This window comes from Etheostoma cragini, chromosome 8 (assembly GCF_013103735.1).
Source record: "Etheostoma cragini isolate CJK2018 chromosome 8, CSU_Ecrag_1.0, whole genome shotgun sequence".
NCBI lineage: Eukaryota > Metazoa > Chordata > Actinopteri > Perciformes > Percidae > Etheostoma > Etheostoma cragini.
In genome coordinates, this window is record NC_048414.1 from 28,181,046 (window position 1) to 28,196,873 (window position 15,828).

The 15,828-nt window shown below is 41.7% G+C and overlaps 1 protein-coding gene across 2 annotated transcripts in view; it reads right to left on the reverse strand.

Annotated features, from left to right (window-relative positions):
• lrp5 (low density lipoprotein receptor-related protein 5) overlaps positions 1-15,828 on the reverse strand; it is a 57,203-nt gene that overhangs the window by 3,299 nt on the left and 38,076 nt on the right. For both annotated transcript variants that reach the window (XM_034878553.1, XM_034878551.1), the window contains exons 12-23: positions 10,038-10,254; positions 9,121-9,274; positions 8,470-8,605; positions 8,038-8,282; positions 6,807-6,991; positions 5,671-5,819; positions 5,213-5,390; positions 4,369-4,565; positions 3,438-3,643; positions 2,368-2,558; positions 1,855-2,064; positions 1,163-1,288 (exon numbers count right to left, since the gene is read on the reverse strand). In XM_034878553.1, the coding sequence (XP_034734444.1) occupies positions 1,163-1,288; positions 1,855-2,064; positions 2,368-2,558; positions 3,438-3,643; positions 4,369-4,565; positions 5,213-5,390; positions 5,671-5,819; positions 6,807-6,991; positions 8,038-8,282; positions 8,470-8,605; positions 9,121-9,274; positions 10,038-10,254 (2,194 nt within the window). The remainder of the gene's footprint in view (positions 1-1,162; positions 1,289-1,854; positions 2,065-2,367; positions 2,559-3,437; positions 3,644-4,368; positions 4,566-5,212; positions 5,391-5,670; positions 5,820-6,806; positions 6,992-8,037; positions 8,283-8,469; positions 8,606-9,120; positions 9,275-10,037; positions 10,255-15,828) is intronic.

A 15,828-nucleotide genomic window follows, 5' to 3' on the forward strand; every position in this document is an offset into this window, starting at 1 on the left:
CCATTCGACAAGGTTAGCTTTTGCAATTTAGCTATTCAGCATTCCCACGCATTTTCTGCAGGAAATGCATTTTCTAGTATGTTTATAACATACAGAAACTAAAAATAAATTGTATAAGATTGATAATATTCTGAGGGACCAAAGAATAAAATATGAATAAAATAGAATGTAAAAAGAGTCGGTGTAATTTGCAAATGCTTTTCGATCAGTATTGATTATAAACAAGATAGCACCGCATGAATTAAGGTGACACTGTTTTTTACGATATATGTTATGTATGTGATGTAGTGTATCTAAGTGATTGAAAAAAACTAAACTAAACTGCTTGGATTATTTGCATTATGCAGATACTACACATAAAAAACACGAAGACTCTGTAGTCCAAGCCAGCGTGAGAAAGACACCTTAAATGGCTTCCACAAAATGACAGACCTCTATTTTTTAAGCTATTTATTCACCAGTGTAGCTACAATGACACCTATGTCGTTACCACAGCAACATATACAGATCTGTAAGTGAAGTCTGGACACACAAATGCAAACTGATCCCTTTCAAATAACAAGTCCGTCTTAAAGATCGTATTTGAGAAAGAGATCGGATTTGACTGCTATATGTCAAACAGTTTTTATGTCACACACATTTTTTGTTGCTCTGTTACAGGCCTCATGAAACAGAAGTCAGAGCGCTATTTATTCTTGCATATTTTCATTTATCCGGTAAACGGAGGTTCTCGTCTCGGATATTGATTGACAGTTTAAGTAGCCAACACTGCTGCGTTGGCGTTACGCTCCACCCTCCCCTGTCAGAGGGACAGCAGCTAAACATGGGACATGGGGCATAGAACAATAGATAAATGTCAATTTATCATAAGGGTTATCATAGGGACACAGGGTTATGCATTTTGACTTCATGAGGCCTTTAAAGGCTGACGCAGGCGGGTGAGTTCATGCCCAGAGTGTGTGTGCGAGTGCGTGTGTGCGTGAGTGAGTGAGTCTGTGTGTGTGAGTGAGTAAGTGAGTGAGTGAGAGAGAAAAAGAGAGAGAGAGAGAGAGAGAGAGTGAGAGAGTGTGTGTGTGTGTGTTTGTGCGTGTGTTTCAGCCTGCTTCACATTCAGATGAATGAGGAGTGACTCTGGGTCTGACTGGTGTGGTTTGCTGTTCACCTCCACAGTGCAGCAGGTCCTGCAGTAACACCAGGCGCATGGGGCAGGAGCAGCGGGGGGTGCCGTCACCCTTAGCAATGCAGATGTGTGAACAGCCCCCGTTGTCGCGGGAACAGGGGTGGGATGCTGGAGACAGGAAACAGTCATTACAAACCATCCTGCCAGATCTCTACGTCAACAAAGCCCTACTATATATAATATAAAACTAAGAATAAAACCTCATATTCAAAAACACCACATTTCTATTTCCCTACCTATTGTATACCTTTTCTCATTGAACTGAATTCTCTAGTCAAGTCACTCAGATTCTCCCCACAACAACAAAGTTTTAAGCTTTTGGAACCAGTAGAGCATTTACCCACAAAATCGTCTGACTGAATATAACTGTATTTGTGTATACATGTACCCGTTTTTTATTCATCCTTAATGTCAATGTCAATTTATTTTGTATAGCAGCTTGTATTACATGTAAACCCAAAGGGCTTTACACCAAAAACAGCAACACATTCAAAAGAAAGAATGAAGAGAGAGAGAGAGAGATAGATAGATATATATATATATATATATAGGAATACAATCAACAAAACAAACAAGACATACAAGACTTCATTCATCATTTTTGATATATATATACTGTTGGTTTTTGACACTGTATTTTTATGTAATGCATTTTTTGAGGAGGAGGTGTGTACCAAACTCCTGGGGGTCCATCTCTTCTACAGCGTGGATGGAGGTCAGGTATGATATCCGTCCCTGTATGCGCGTGCGTCCGTCTCCAGTCAGTTTGTCCACTCTCTCGATCATCTGCTGCTGCCGGTCGATCCAGTACAGATGCTCCCCCAGAATGGTCAGCCCCATGGGCTGCAGAATGTTGGAGTCCTGGAGGACAATGCGATTGGCTCCTGGGGAGGGGGAACGATGTCATAAGAATATGAAAATAATATTGTTTATCCAGGCCAATTCAGGCTACATCTCCACTGTTACGTTTTGGTTTAAAAAGGAATATCTCTTGTTTCTATGTTTCCCCCTTTCATTCCCCTGCTCTGGTGTTTGCCCCTCTCATTCCCCCTGCTTTGGCAATTCCCCCTCTCATTCCCCATGCTCTGACATTCCCCCTCTCATTACTGCTGCTCTGGCAAACAAAGACATGATTATGTAAAGAAATTGACAATTAGACAGTTATGTTTTATCTGTTACAGGCCTACCTGTCAGGTCACTGCTTTCAATGCGTTTGAGGTCGGCATCAACCCAAAACAGTTTCCCCAGTTTGTTGTCCAGAGCCAGAGCCACGGGTCGGATCAGACCAGTGGTGAACAGAGACTCCCTCTCTGTCCCGTCCAGGCTGGCTCCTTCGATCTTAGCTGAGCGCTCCTGCACCGTGGTGAAGTACATGTACCTGCAGGGAGACACACATTTATCTACTGTAAGGCACTGTACACACAGAGTACAACATGTTGATGTAACTAACCAGTGTGGAATGAAACATGGAAAGTGGAAAGTACATTTACTACAGGACTGCACTTTAGTCCAAATGTTGAGGTACTTGTACTTTACTTGAGTCTTTTCTTTTCATGCCCCTTTCTACTTCTACTCCGCTGCTTTTCAGAGATGTATTCTACTTTTTACTCCACTACATTAATCTGAAAGCTTTAGTTACTTTACACATTAAGATTTCTAAACACAAAACATGTGTAGTTTATAATATCGGATGATTTATTATAAAGTAACCTAGCAACAATATAATGGCTTAAAAGTCCAGCTGAGATGATGTGACCATTCAACACACAGCTGGTTGGATCCTTTACACTTCCTACTGTACTCTTCTTTAAGTAAATTGTCCTGCTAATACTTACAGACTTTTATTTAAGTTCAAATAAAAACAATGCCTTAACTGTACTGTTTGCTGTCACTGATAATATCACTCTTCCGTTTATTCTTCTCTGTATAATGCAAGATTAATGTTAAAGCTCTCATTATGCAGGTGTGTGTGTGTGTGTGTGCATGCGTGCTTGAGTGTTGTTATTGTTCTTGTTTGTTTAATGTTTTTATTTAATTAATTAATAATTAATTTTGTATAATTATTTTTTTGTTTGTATATTAAGATATATATTCTACATATGTTTGTATTGTACTTCTATGCTGTGTGAAAACGAGATGGATTCATCTCAAGGGGTTATTCTACATAATTAAGTAGCATGTTCAACGCAGGATTTTTACTTCCACCGCTGGATATCACCAAGCATTGCCTCTGTGGAACTAATGATAATGAGCTCACCCTTTCTCCGCATTAACCACGATGGCCCGTGGCTTGTCGCTATCATCCTTCAGGACCACGCCCACAGTGTGTCCATCCATCTGCTGTACGTTGATGGTGTTGGTGGTCTCACAGGTCCAGTAGACTTGGCGGCTGTAGGGGTCCAGGCTCAGGTCGTGGAGCTGGTTGTCCGCTGGCTGAGCACCACTGCTCCCGATCATGGAGGACTGAAGACACACACAGCAAGATCATCACTTTTATATTCAGACTGCTTTCCGTCGCACTGCTACAGGGGATCCACAAATCAGCAGCCACTATTCATTTCAACCCCAACTGGCCATCAGACACCGCCAACCAAGAGCCTGGGTCTGTCACAGGTTTCTTCCTATAAGGGAGTTTTTCCTCACCACTGTTGCTTGCTCTGGAGGGAACTACTAGAACTGCTGGGTCTTTGTAAATTATAGAGTGTGGTCTAGACCTACTCTGTAAAGTGTCTTGTGATAACTCTACTTAAGAATTGATAATATAAATAAAATTGAAACAAATTGAACCCTCCTACAGACATTTTACCATTAATAGGAGTCTCCATCTGTTCATTTGTTTGATGGGGACAATTACAGGCCAAACGTTTCAAACCAATTCAGGTATTTTCATTTGAGGATGTCATCTTGGGCTTTGGGAAACATAGGCTGCAAGGCCGAACTAGCAGCATCTACTGGACAAACGATGGTAAAATATGCAAGTGGCTGGTAGAAGTGCTTCAATCAGCTGCCAAAAAAACAATGGTAATCTATTGAATGGCTGGTAAAATATAACCAGTAGCTAACCATTTGGCTGGTGGAAGAAAAATTTAATTTTGAACCCTGCAACCATCAACTTATATAGCAGCTGCATATATAAGCAGGTATGTGTCCCAAAGAAAACACCCATCAGCATCCTTTTAGAGTGTTACCATGGCTCCATCGTCTCTGGCCCTGCGGATGTTCTGCCGTCCGTCCAGCCAGTAGACCAGCCGGTCCAGCGGGTCGTAGCTGACAGCCCGGACGTTCCTCAGAACGTGGATGGGCAGGATGATGTCTGGACTCTGCTCTCCCAACACCATCCTGCTGATACTCGCCTTCTGACTGAAGAGCAGGAAACTGGAGGGAGCTGCAGGCAGAGAGGCACAAAGGTTGGCTGAAGGAGTGAGCATGCTCAGTGGACACAGTGTTTACACAGGGAGCCTAGAGGTTACTCAATGCATACTGTATTGTGAAAATTTAACCAGGGTGCAGGTTATTGACAAATGATCTCATAATTTAGTACCCAGTTTCATTATCTAAGGAATAAATCTCATCAGAGTCAGTGAGCCAATCGGCACGCAGCATGCTTCTACTAAGATTTTTTTCTACTAAGAGATTTTGTGTGCTGCCCATGGGTGCTGCCTGAGCAAGCACAGGTCGCCCAGTGGCTTATTTGGATTTGGTTGACCAATCACAACAGAGTGGGTCAGACTGTGCTTTTCAGGAAGGCAGGCCAAGAGCTCAGACAGATGCGCTGCAACAACGGGAAGTATGAGAAACATAATATATTTTATAAACATCAAAGCATGTAAACCTAATATAGTAGACGCCAAGAGTGAACATGAGTATGATATGAGCTCTTCAAATACCGGCTTTTATTTTATAACAGCAGCACTGCGTTTTACTGCCTTGTTCAAGGACCTCTTAACGTATTGGAGGAGAAGATGTTTCTCATTGGTTTTCCCAGCCAGTCCTGGGATTCCCAGACACACTGGTGTTTCTCTGTGTACTTACAGCTGCAGTTTCGTCCATCAGGGTTCAGAGTGTAGTGGGAGGCACAGCGACATTGGGCTCCAGCGGGCGTGGCCAGGCACAGATGGGCACAGTTGCCGTTGTTATGGGAGCACTCGTTGGTTCCTTCCTGACGGGAAGAGTGGAACACCAGGATGTCCAGCATCAGCTCCAGCTGGCCCTGGGGACACAGTGACGTCACAGCGGCAAAGCTTAGTATCTCTGGACTGAATAGATCATGACTGATTGATATTTTAGGAGAATGTTTAGTGATCATTATACGGCCAAAAATATCCCCCAAATGAAATAAACTTACAAAGTATACCCAAACTAGACCCTTATTAGCTTTAAAAGAGATCCGTAAAATTTTGAAATCCTCTCTAAAGCGAATGAATGAAAGTCTCTATAACACTAAAAAAAATTAGCTGACACTTGACCCATAACTGAAGCTGGTTCCATACCTGCAGCACCACAGTGCGGTTGAGTCCGCTGCGTTTGTCTGCCCGTTCAATGCTGCGCAGGTTGAAATCCGTCCAGTAGATAAAATCTCGGTACTGAGTAAGACCGAAGGGGTGAGGGAGGTCGTCCACTATGATCTCTCTCTGAAGGCCTGCACGAGACATGACAACATCTGTAACACTACACCTTCTCTTCATCCTGCCATCAACCACAACCATGACATCATCCTAGCAACATTCCCGGTATACGTACTGTACATATTTGGAAAATTAGATTAGGTGTGTGTACATGATCAGAATTGAGTGTTTTCTCAAGGCTTGGGTTATGTTTTTAAATAAAGAACATCCTTTTGGACCATTATTATAACCATATTTGTGTCTAAATGTAAAACCAGATAATAAATAAATAACAATCAAAAAGCCTAAAGACAAAACGTGTTAAGAAGTCCACTTGGGAAAGAACTTCAATCATCAGATCTGAGAAAAGTTATAGTTAGTCTTGATTCTCACATTGAACTTACATTCATTCAGCTAAGATGCTGCCCAAAACCGCTTGGATGCTGCACCTAAGACTTATAATGTAGGGAAACCCCTGTCATTCAAGCCTGAAGTTAATTTCTCAGTGTCAAAAACATCCTAGAAATAAGCGGTACTGATAATAGTAGTACTGATAGAGTTGGCCTGATGGTGGCACTAGAGTCAAGGTTATAAAGTCTCCTAAATCAATAGGTTTCTTATTTAAGTTGGTGTGAGAATGTGATCAGCAAATCTCATGCAAATCCAGCCAATTAGTTTTAGAGGTAAGACAAATAATGAGACAGAGGCAGTAAATAACCTACCCTTAATGGTAAGAAATAGGGTTAGAAAGTCTTGAGAATGTTTTAGGTTCAGTTCTGGTCCCGTTGCATGTTCTGATCATTTAATATGTCAATTCAAGTGTGCAGAGAGAATATTCCTTTACCAAGGCAAGCAGCGCCCACCACTGTGTGTGTGTTTATAATGGAGGTTTAAATGTTCTATCTACAAAGAGATAAGCCATATGCCTGTCACTGATGCACAAAGAACAATAGAATGCCTTTGGATGTCGGCATGACATAACTGCCTGGTTAAAAAAAGTGTGTAGCTGAGTGTGTCCAAACCTTGCATGTTGGTGCTTTCTATCATGCATGTGTCCAGGTCAGTCCAGTAGAGCCGATGGTCTACGTAGTCAATGGTCAGTCCATTGGCCCGACCCACTTTATCCACCAGGGTGGTGATGGTGCTGCCGTCCATGTAGGCTCTGGCTATACGAGGCCGACCCCCCCACTCTGTCCAGAACATGTAGCTGCGGATACAAAATACAGTTTCAACAAGGAAGCTATCCATCTCTGTATGTCAAAGAGTTACCGTGGTTTTCTTTTTTTTCCACTGATACAATGGATCATCTATCATAGAATGGGAATCTGTTTCCACTCTGTTACATTTGTTTTGTCAAGTTTTGTGAAAGAAAACAACTTTGTTGTTGTCTTTATTAACGTGTGAGCACAAGTGTGTGATTATAAAATGACATCAGATGCCTTTAGGCACACGTGTTGACAGCTCTGCGCCATGACATCATCAAGATACCACCGAGTGAGTGACATGTGTTAGGATGTTTGACCGGTTGGCACAAACACACAAACACACGCACGCGCGTACACACACGCACGCGCGTGCGTACGTACACACACACACACACACACACACACACACACAGGCACACACACACACACACACAGGTAAATCAGTGAGTGTCTCGGTTGTTTGATTAGGGTTGAAAGTGGCGGTAAAAGCATCCTCTCTCTCTCAGCTGGAGGTTACGGGGCACAGAGGCGGCCTGCTGGCTGTTGTAGCTACATACCAACGCAATTAGATCGCTCCACTCTCACTACCTCAGACAGTGAGGAGACACGCTACATGAGGTCATGGCACCAACTCATACCCTTGAAAGTTGTGGACTTCCAGCATAACACAGGTGTCTGACAATGACTCACTTCTTAATTGTTCTTATCCAATGTTGAGCTGTTTGCAGCCACAGCTTTGTCCTGAGATAGTAGATATATATATGTATACATATATAGATAGATAGATAGATAAATAGATAAATAGATAGATACATAGATAGATAGATAGATAGATAGATAGATAGATAGATAGATGGATAAAACAAAACTCGTACTCTTACTGTAGCGGACCTGTGACATACACTGTACCTCATACACTTGTCCATGTTAGAAGTTAAAGAATGTAAAAACTATATGAGGGAAGTCACATGACCAAGATTTTGCTAAATTTAGCAAAGTTTACTAATAAGGCAACCAGCTTTTTCAATATTGCTGTTGTCATTCCTACCCATTGGCCGGGTCCAGTGCGAGTGAGCGTGGGTTGTCCAGCGAGCGCGGGTTATCCAGATCCTTACAGACCAGAACCTGCCGGTACTGCCCGTCCAGCCGGGCCACCTCAATGCGGTTGGTGCCTGTATCAGCCCAGTAGATGTTACGCCCCATCCAGTCAACTGCCATGCCTTCTGGGTAGTCCAGCCCGAATTCTATGACGTGCTCGACAGAGCTGCCATTCATGTATGCTCTGCTGATCGTCTGGGCAGAAGACACAATTCAAAGTCATGAAATTCTAAATGTGGAATAAATACACTGTCCATTAAGGTCAGGAAAAAAAAAAACGTTTTACATACCATACTTATTATTATAGAAATACTACCCTGCTCATTTTATGAATCAAATAGTGTTTGCTCTAAGTTCAGTACATCTGTACAGCCCAGCCCACCTTGGCCTGTATGTCTGTCCAGTAGATTCTCCTCTCAGAGACATCAAAGTCAAGGGCGGACGCCTCTTTAACTCCGGTCAGAGGGATGGCCACGTCGTTGCTGTTGGTACCCAAAGAGATACTCCTGATGTTGTCCCTGAGGAAAAATAGAAGTTTGCAAATTTAATGCAAGTTAGAAACAGATTTACAAAAGAATATGTTTACGGCAGTTCCTTGCTAACTGGGACATTTTGGCACAGAGTGGTGAGATGGCTGTAGTCAGTTTTCACACACATGTATAACTGTTTAGAGTCACTCACAGGCTTCAAGAAACTACGCTTCAGTGCTATCCCAGACTGACCTTTCACCAAGTGCTTTTGTCCTGATGTTATGTTTGACTAATGGAAGAATAGCAGCGGCTGCTAAGACTCTCTGTTTTTGTGGGCGGCTGTGGCTCAGTGGTAGAGTCGGATTGTAAATGTGTGTGATTGTGTATCTGATGAGCAGGTGGCACCTTGTACGGCAGCTTCGGTCACATGTATGAATGTGTGTGAATGGTTCCTGTATGATGTAAAAGCGCTTTGAGTAGTTGTTAAGACTAGAAAAGTGCTATATAAATACAGTACATTTACTGTATATATAAATAAAAGAGTAATTGAAAGGAATGCAAACCTGTTGGTGAAGAGCAGGAAGGCCTCAGGCACCACACAGGTCTGCAGGTCTGAGAGGAGCTCCATCCCCATGGGACAGGCACAGCTGACAGCCTGCCGACACCAGAAGCACAGGTGGCTGCATCCACCATTGTCCAGCGCACAGCCATTTGTACCTGGAACCAAAGTTTACACATTTATTTCATCCAGTATTTTACATCTTTCTCCTCACTTTCAGTTTGACTCAGAATGTCATACTGCTAAAAACCTGTCCTCCTGAAGCTAGGGTTATGGTAGCCGCAGTGTTCCCGGCGCAAGGCACGAGCCATAAAATTACGTCACCACGCATGTTGTTTCAAGCGCAAAGGCGCTTAAAGTTTTCACAGCACGTGGTCACGCAACTCTAAGTCTTTGTAGCTCGGCATGTGTGCGCTTTCAGTTCCACATGGTTGGCTGGGAAGAGCAGATAAGCCTATACAAACATCTGTATGATTCATGTACAGACCAGAGGGAGTCAAACAGCCTTAAATAATTGGTCAAAGAGAGACACCAGAAGAAAAAAAACATTTTGCTGTAAAAACATGTGAAATAAATTGTGTCAAAGCTAAAAGGAAAAAAATGAAAAGAGTGTTCCTAACAGTGTCAGTGGCAGATTCTATTTGGAGATAAACGATACTAATTACGTTAATGATTAGAATAGATAAAAGCAATGAGGTATGTCGGTGTTTAACATTGATGTGTTTACTTGTGTTGCTAGGCAGCCTGCTTTCCTTAACTTCTACTCTCTTCTTCTCTGTTGCTTCTTTCTAATTCACATTATTATTGTGTCTGTACGCCGTCTGATGTTTCAGAGAACGCTGCAACAAACGTGCGTTGAGCATAAATGTCTTTGTGCATGCTTGTAGATGGGGTCGCCGGCCAGAATAACTGAAGCTTTACCGTAAGTCTCTGTCACTTTAGTGGCCTTCAGCCCCATTAAATCAGGCAGCTGGTCGATGATGATCTCCCGTACAGCCGTGGCTTTGTGGACCCTCTCGATGCTGCGCCTCTGCCAGTCGGTCCAGTAGATGTAATCTCCCAGCAGAGTGAAGCCAAAGATATGAGGCAGCTTGTCCTCCAGCAGAGTCTGTCTGTTACTGCCGTCCACGTTTATCACCTGAGATGGGGACACAAAGACCAGTGGCTTTAGTGCACATTTATTTTCTCAGGTGATTTATGATACCTCTGTTTTTTGCATTTTCCTATATTGTTGTTGGTTGTGTTGTTCTTGATTTTTATCTGGTGTTTTTCTGGAAAGCACTTTGTAACTGCATTAAGAAAATTGCCATAGAAATAAAGTTTATTAAAATATTATTATTATAATAGAAAAACTCATTTGTACAGACTTACATTAAACTGTCAGCTAAGATAAGATAAGATAAATAAGTAATCCCAAACTGGGAAAATTCCCTTGTTACAGCAGCTCCAAAAAAATTCACACACATAGGAATAAAACAAATACATATTAAATGGGGCGCCCGGTTAGTTCATTTTGTAGAGCAGGCGCCCATACGTAGAGGTTTACTCCTCGACACAGCAGGCCTGGGTTCAACCTGCGGCCCTTTGCTGCATGTCATCTCCTGGAGGAAACAGGATGGAGGGAAAAGGCAAAACACGGGGATGTCCACAGGAAGTGCCGTGTCCAAATGTGAACAGGAATAACTGTCTACAGAGCAGGACAAAATAATGGAAACACCAGGTGAAAAGTGATTTTCAGCTGGAAGGGGGAATTCCACCCACTGTAACATTACAGTATTCCTTTCATTGCAAGTTGAACCTGACTCATCTGCAACACATCACGAGGAGCAGTGAAGTGACCCTGGTCTTTATCTGTCTTTTCTACAGGGAAATTGGACAGGAAATAAAGAGGAAAGACCTGAACCTGATTATTCAATAGTAAATTGAGTTTGTTCAGGGTATTACAGTAAGGGCATGGATTTTTGTTACCTTATGTGAGAGAAATTTATGCATTTTCCTTCTATTTCTGGCAATATGATAAACAAAAATGTAGTTTAAGCTTGAGTAAATCCAAGTTAACTGCAGGTTTAAACATTTCAAATTAAAGACTTTTCAAGACATTTATGAACTAAATGTAAAACCTATATCGCAACATAAAAATATTTAAGATCCAGAATACAAGACTATATTCTACCTTAAATTTTGATGCAGGAAAAACCCTGGTGTTTTAATGTCCATCTGAACGGAAAGACAGGAGGACGCAGAGAGTGTCGACATTCAGCACTCAGAGAGAGCTCCACGCGCTAGAGAAACACGCTGCAAGACGACTGTGTTCTATGTTATCTTCGAGTTCTTAAATTGATTTATGTTATAATGGAAAATGGCAGCAAGCAAGTGAGCGCATGGAAGACATTTCATGCCACTCATTCCAGAAGAAAAAAATCGGAGGGTGAAAAAGAAGAAGACGAAGAAGAAGAAGAAGAAGAAGGGTGATTTACACAAAGTAGGGCTGGGTAACATTGAAAAAAATCTTTTATACCCATATCGGAACCAATACTGTGACTTGGATTTGGTTCCTGAATGATTTTTTTTCAACACCAATTTCATAACATACCATTTTAACCAACTACGTGAGCCGGCTCTGTGTAACTGTGTAATGAGTTTTTTCTACGTGTCTCTACGACGTGTAATGTTAGACAGCCAATCACAGACATTATTAGTTCTTGGTAGAAGCATGCTGCATGCTAATTGACTCCCTGACTCTGATGAGGTTTACTCCTTAGGTATTGAAATTGACCATTGACTGACGAGGCATGCAAACGAGATTGAGGAACTTCTGTCAGTAAGGGCCGATCCCGAAATCTGTATTGTAAGTATTGTTCTTCTTCCAAAGAAATGTTTCTTCATTTGCTTGGGTTTTTGTCTTTTTGCAGTGCACTGAGCTCTCAGTGCCCCCATGACAAATTGAAGAACACAACTTCACCGCTTCGACAGCACACACGGCAAAACACAAGCACATTTAGGGACCTATCGGCACCGTCTCTCTCTTATGACCTCATAAGGAGCAAGATTCCAGGTCGGCACATATGAGCTTTCATTTTTTCAAAGGCAGAGCAGGATACCCAGGGCTCGGTTTATACCTATCACCATTTCTAGCCACTGAGGGAACACATATTGATGTTAAAAAATAAAAAAAGTAAATTAATAAAGCTAAATTTTCATGCCATGGGATCTTTAAAAAACTTCTTTGGTGAGTTACAACACAAAGGAAGTTCCCAGGGGAATCAAAAAGTCAGACCCCTGGAGCTGTGAGCAACTTTTTTTTATAATAAATTGATTTTTGAAAGCAAATATGTCAAACTTCCTCAAGTTTCTCAAATTTGTAAATCCACTGTTTTTTATCTCATCTTACAGTCAATGCATGCTTGAGTTTTTGAGTATTATGCATTCTAATGCAGCAGTAAGAAACCAAATGGTGGACCAGAAGATGTCTTAGTATCTGGCACAAATGGGGATTAAACTGTTGAACAACCACTTGCTTCACTCACATTCCTGACAGCACAGGACAATGGCATGCATCAAGCTGTTGATCAAACACAGTGGGAACACACGGAGGAAGCTACTAGTCTTCACCAGGTTAACACAAGGACTAATGCAAACTCCTTCCACAGCCTTGTCAACGATCAGATCTAAGGAGCATTCAACCTAGATGAGAAGTAGAGCTGTTTCATGTCTCCAGCTGCCCTTTCTCTAAGAAACTCAGAAAGCAGCTGATCCCAGATCACAATGCAGAATGAAACCAGGACAGGGGGAAAGCTACTTTAAGTGTGAGTTCAATACAAAACTAGTTTAGAGATTACTGTAGTTAAATCATCATTAACATTGTCAGTGACAGATGGAGACACAACATGGTGTCCACCAGAAATGTCCACATTGATTACACATGGCATTAATACACAGAGAAATGCAAAAACACATTCTCTTACAACTTGTGTATGTGTGTGTTTGTGTGTGTGTGTGTGTGTGTGTGTGTGTGTGTAAATCAGTCACAAGGCATCTATTACTAGGCCGTTGAAAACTGATACAGATACCCCTGCCAACAACCCCCCTGCTGTGTGTGTGTGTGTGTGTGTGTGTGTGTGTGTGTGTTTCCACGAGCAGAAAGAGAGCTGCAATTGACAAGGCTGCAATTAGAACTGGTGTCCAGCCCTCCTCCTCACCGCCTGTGCTATTAGTGGACTGGCGTTGACTGAAATAGACACACGCTTTTATTTTAGACACACTACAGTCATCTGCGTGTGTGTGTGTGTGTGTGTGTGTGTGGTTGTCTGTGTGTGTGTGTGTGTGTGTGTGTGTGTATGTGTGTGTGTGTGTGTGTGTGTGTGTGTGTCTGCCACACTGCTTGAAATGCCTCAGTGTGGCATGCCAGAGATTTTAACAAAATGGAAGGAATTCTGTTGGACAGTTTGTGAAAGTGTATGTGCAAGGCAACAGATAACATGCAACATTTAACAGTACAGTTTATGGTTTCATGAGCCAGGTTTAAGATGCCACTAGGCTCTTTCCCAAGTTAAAGCACAAGGAAAGAGAATTTGATTCCTCCCAATGGTAAAACCACAGGCCAATCTATGAAGTGTAAGTGCTATCCTTGTGTTTATCTTTCCTGCTGGGGTCTGGGTCTGACTGGATGAGTGCTAGAGGGCTCACAGTAACACTGCACAGACGGCTCTGGCAGCTTTTCATCCAGCAACGCACTGTTCGGCAATCAAATAAATGCATGCACACATTTAAAGTAGATTACATGAACAGTGTTATTCTGTTGTTTACGTTGTGATCATAGAAACAGAGGGTAAAATTATTATCTTTAAATGAACATGTGCAGCTTGTAAAAGCAAGTTTATCTATATCTATCTACTAGTCAGGACCAATGGAAGTACCTTTCCAGCATAAAGCCTGACATGTCTGCACTGTGTTGCTGTTTCTAAACTCTGTTCGCTTCAAGTTTTGAAAAAATGTGGATGGTGCAACAAGGCAGGCCTGTTTGGTTCCTTCGGGGAATGATTGTAAAGATTTACAAACATATGTCTACAGGATTTCCTCTCTAACTGGGACGTTTTGGGAGTGATTGGTGGGATTGCTGTGGACAAAGAACTAGGGCTAGGAAGGTATGGATTTCTTTCCACCGTGGTTGAAAAACAAGAAATTCCAGCGATAGTGTGGTATACCGCAACCCCCTTACAAGAGTAACATCAGTTGTTTGTAGTGAATGGCGTTACCCCCAAAAAACATTGGCTTAAATCTTAGTCTACAACATATATGTTACATCCTGTCTAGCAGCTGAGCAGGCAGCGCTACTCGGCAGTTCGGTAACTGCTGGGGGGGAGAGACATGCAGGAAATTGTCACAGGTTGGATTTGATCCCTGAACCTCTGAATCAAGGCATAAACCTCAAGGTATCCGTTATGTGCTCAGTTTAGTATTGTGATGGTGTTAAGGATTTGGATAAGGGGAAAAGAGCATTTGATACAACAGCTTAGTTTATAAGAATATCATTTGGATATTGAAGTATGACTGTTGAATTGTTAAATAATGTTACAATGAGATGTGTTCCTTTGCGATGCGTTAGATAAGGCGAAACGATTCACACACGTCAAACAATTCCCCCTAACTTGTTTTTTTTAAATACACCTAATTTGGAACAACCAAATTTTGTAAAGTGATTATTGTCATATGATCTCATATCCGCAATAAGATTCCATAAAATTACAATGTATAATGTTGAATAAGATTTTTTAAAGACTTTTGTGTACCTTGTGTACACCCTGTGCACTGACATAGTAATGCTAAAGAAGAATAAAAAAGAGGAGAGAAGTAGAAAAAAAATGATCACTAGAGTGTAAAAACTTTCCATTTGGAGTAAACTATAGGGGTGGAAAAAAATCAATAACAGAATGTATACCATGTGACCATTTTTAAAATTGATTTCTTCTCTTAGAATCCACAGTTAATTTCGTCGGTTTAACAGTTTTTTAGAAATGTATCGTGATATAAAGTCTCTACACGTTTATTATTCCACTTTTGTTTCTGTTGAAGAAGGAAAAGAAAAGCGCAATACTCAACACTATCGAATCAATACAAATACAATACAGACAAAAAAAGTTTGCCTTCAAACCAGAACCCAGGGTTGAAATACACTCCGATGTACAGTACTTCCATGAAAAACAAAAGGAACCGACTGTAAAGAAGGACGAGTTTGATAAGAGCTGACAATGGACTTTACACTTGCTTCATAAAACAAGTTCATAAACATACCTCAGATCTGATTTTGTCATTAAGCATTAACTCTGCACTCTTTAGTTGCTATGAACCCAAAGATACTATAGAACACAAAAAGTGGAATTAGTCTTGTTGCTGTGATGAGGAGCAGTGCATCCAGCGATCCATTTACTGAATACTCATTTAAATATCCATTCAGAGGGTGGGGGGGGGCAGAGTAAACCGTTCACTTTGATGGGCCTCTGATCCAAGGGAGGTTCCTGACCCCTCCACAAAAAACCTATTCATTTATCACTGGGACACAATTAGACATGGCCATCCCAGTGAAAAGATGGCAGAGAAACTCCCTTTCTCCGCCTCTCGTCTTCTCTTGCCCACTCTTTCTCTGCATTGGCTTTTTCAGAAAGAATTTTGCACTGGGAGTGTGATTTTTTTCCGTCTTTTTTTCTCATTTTGG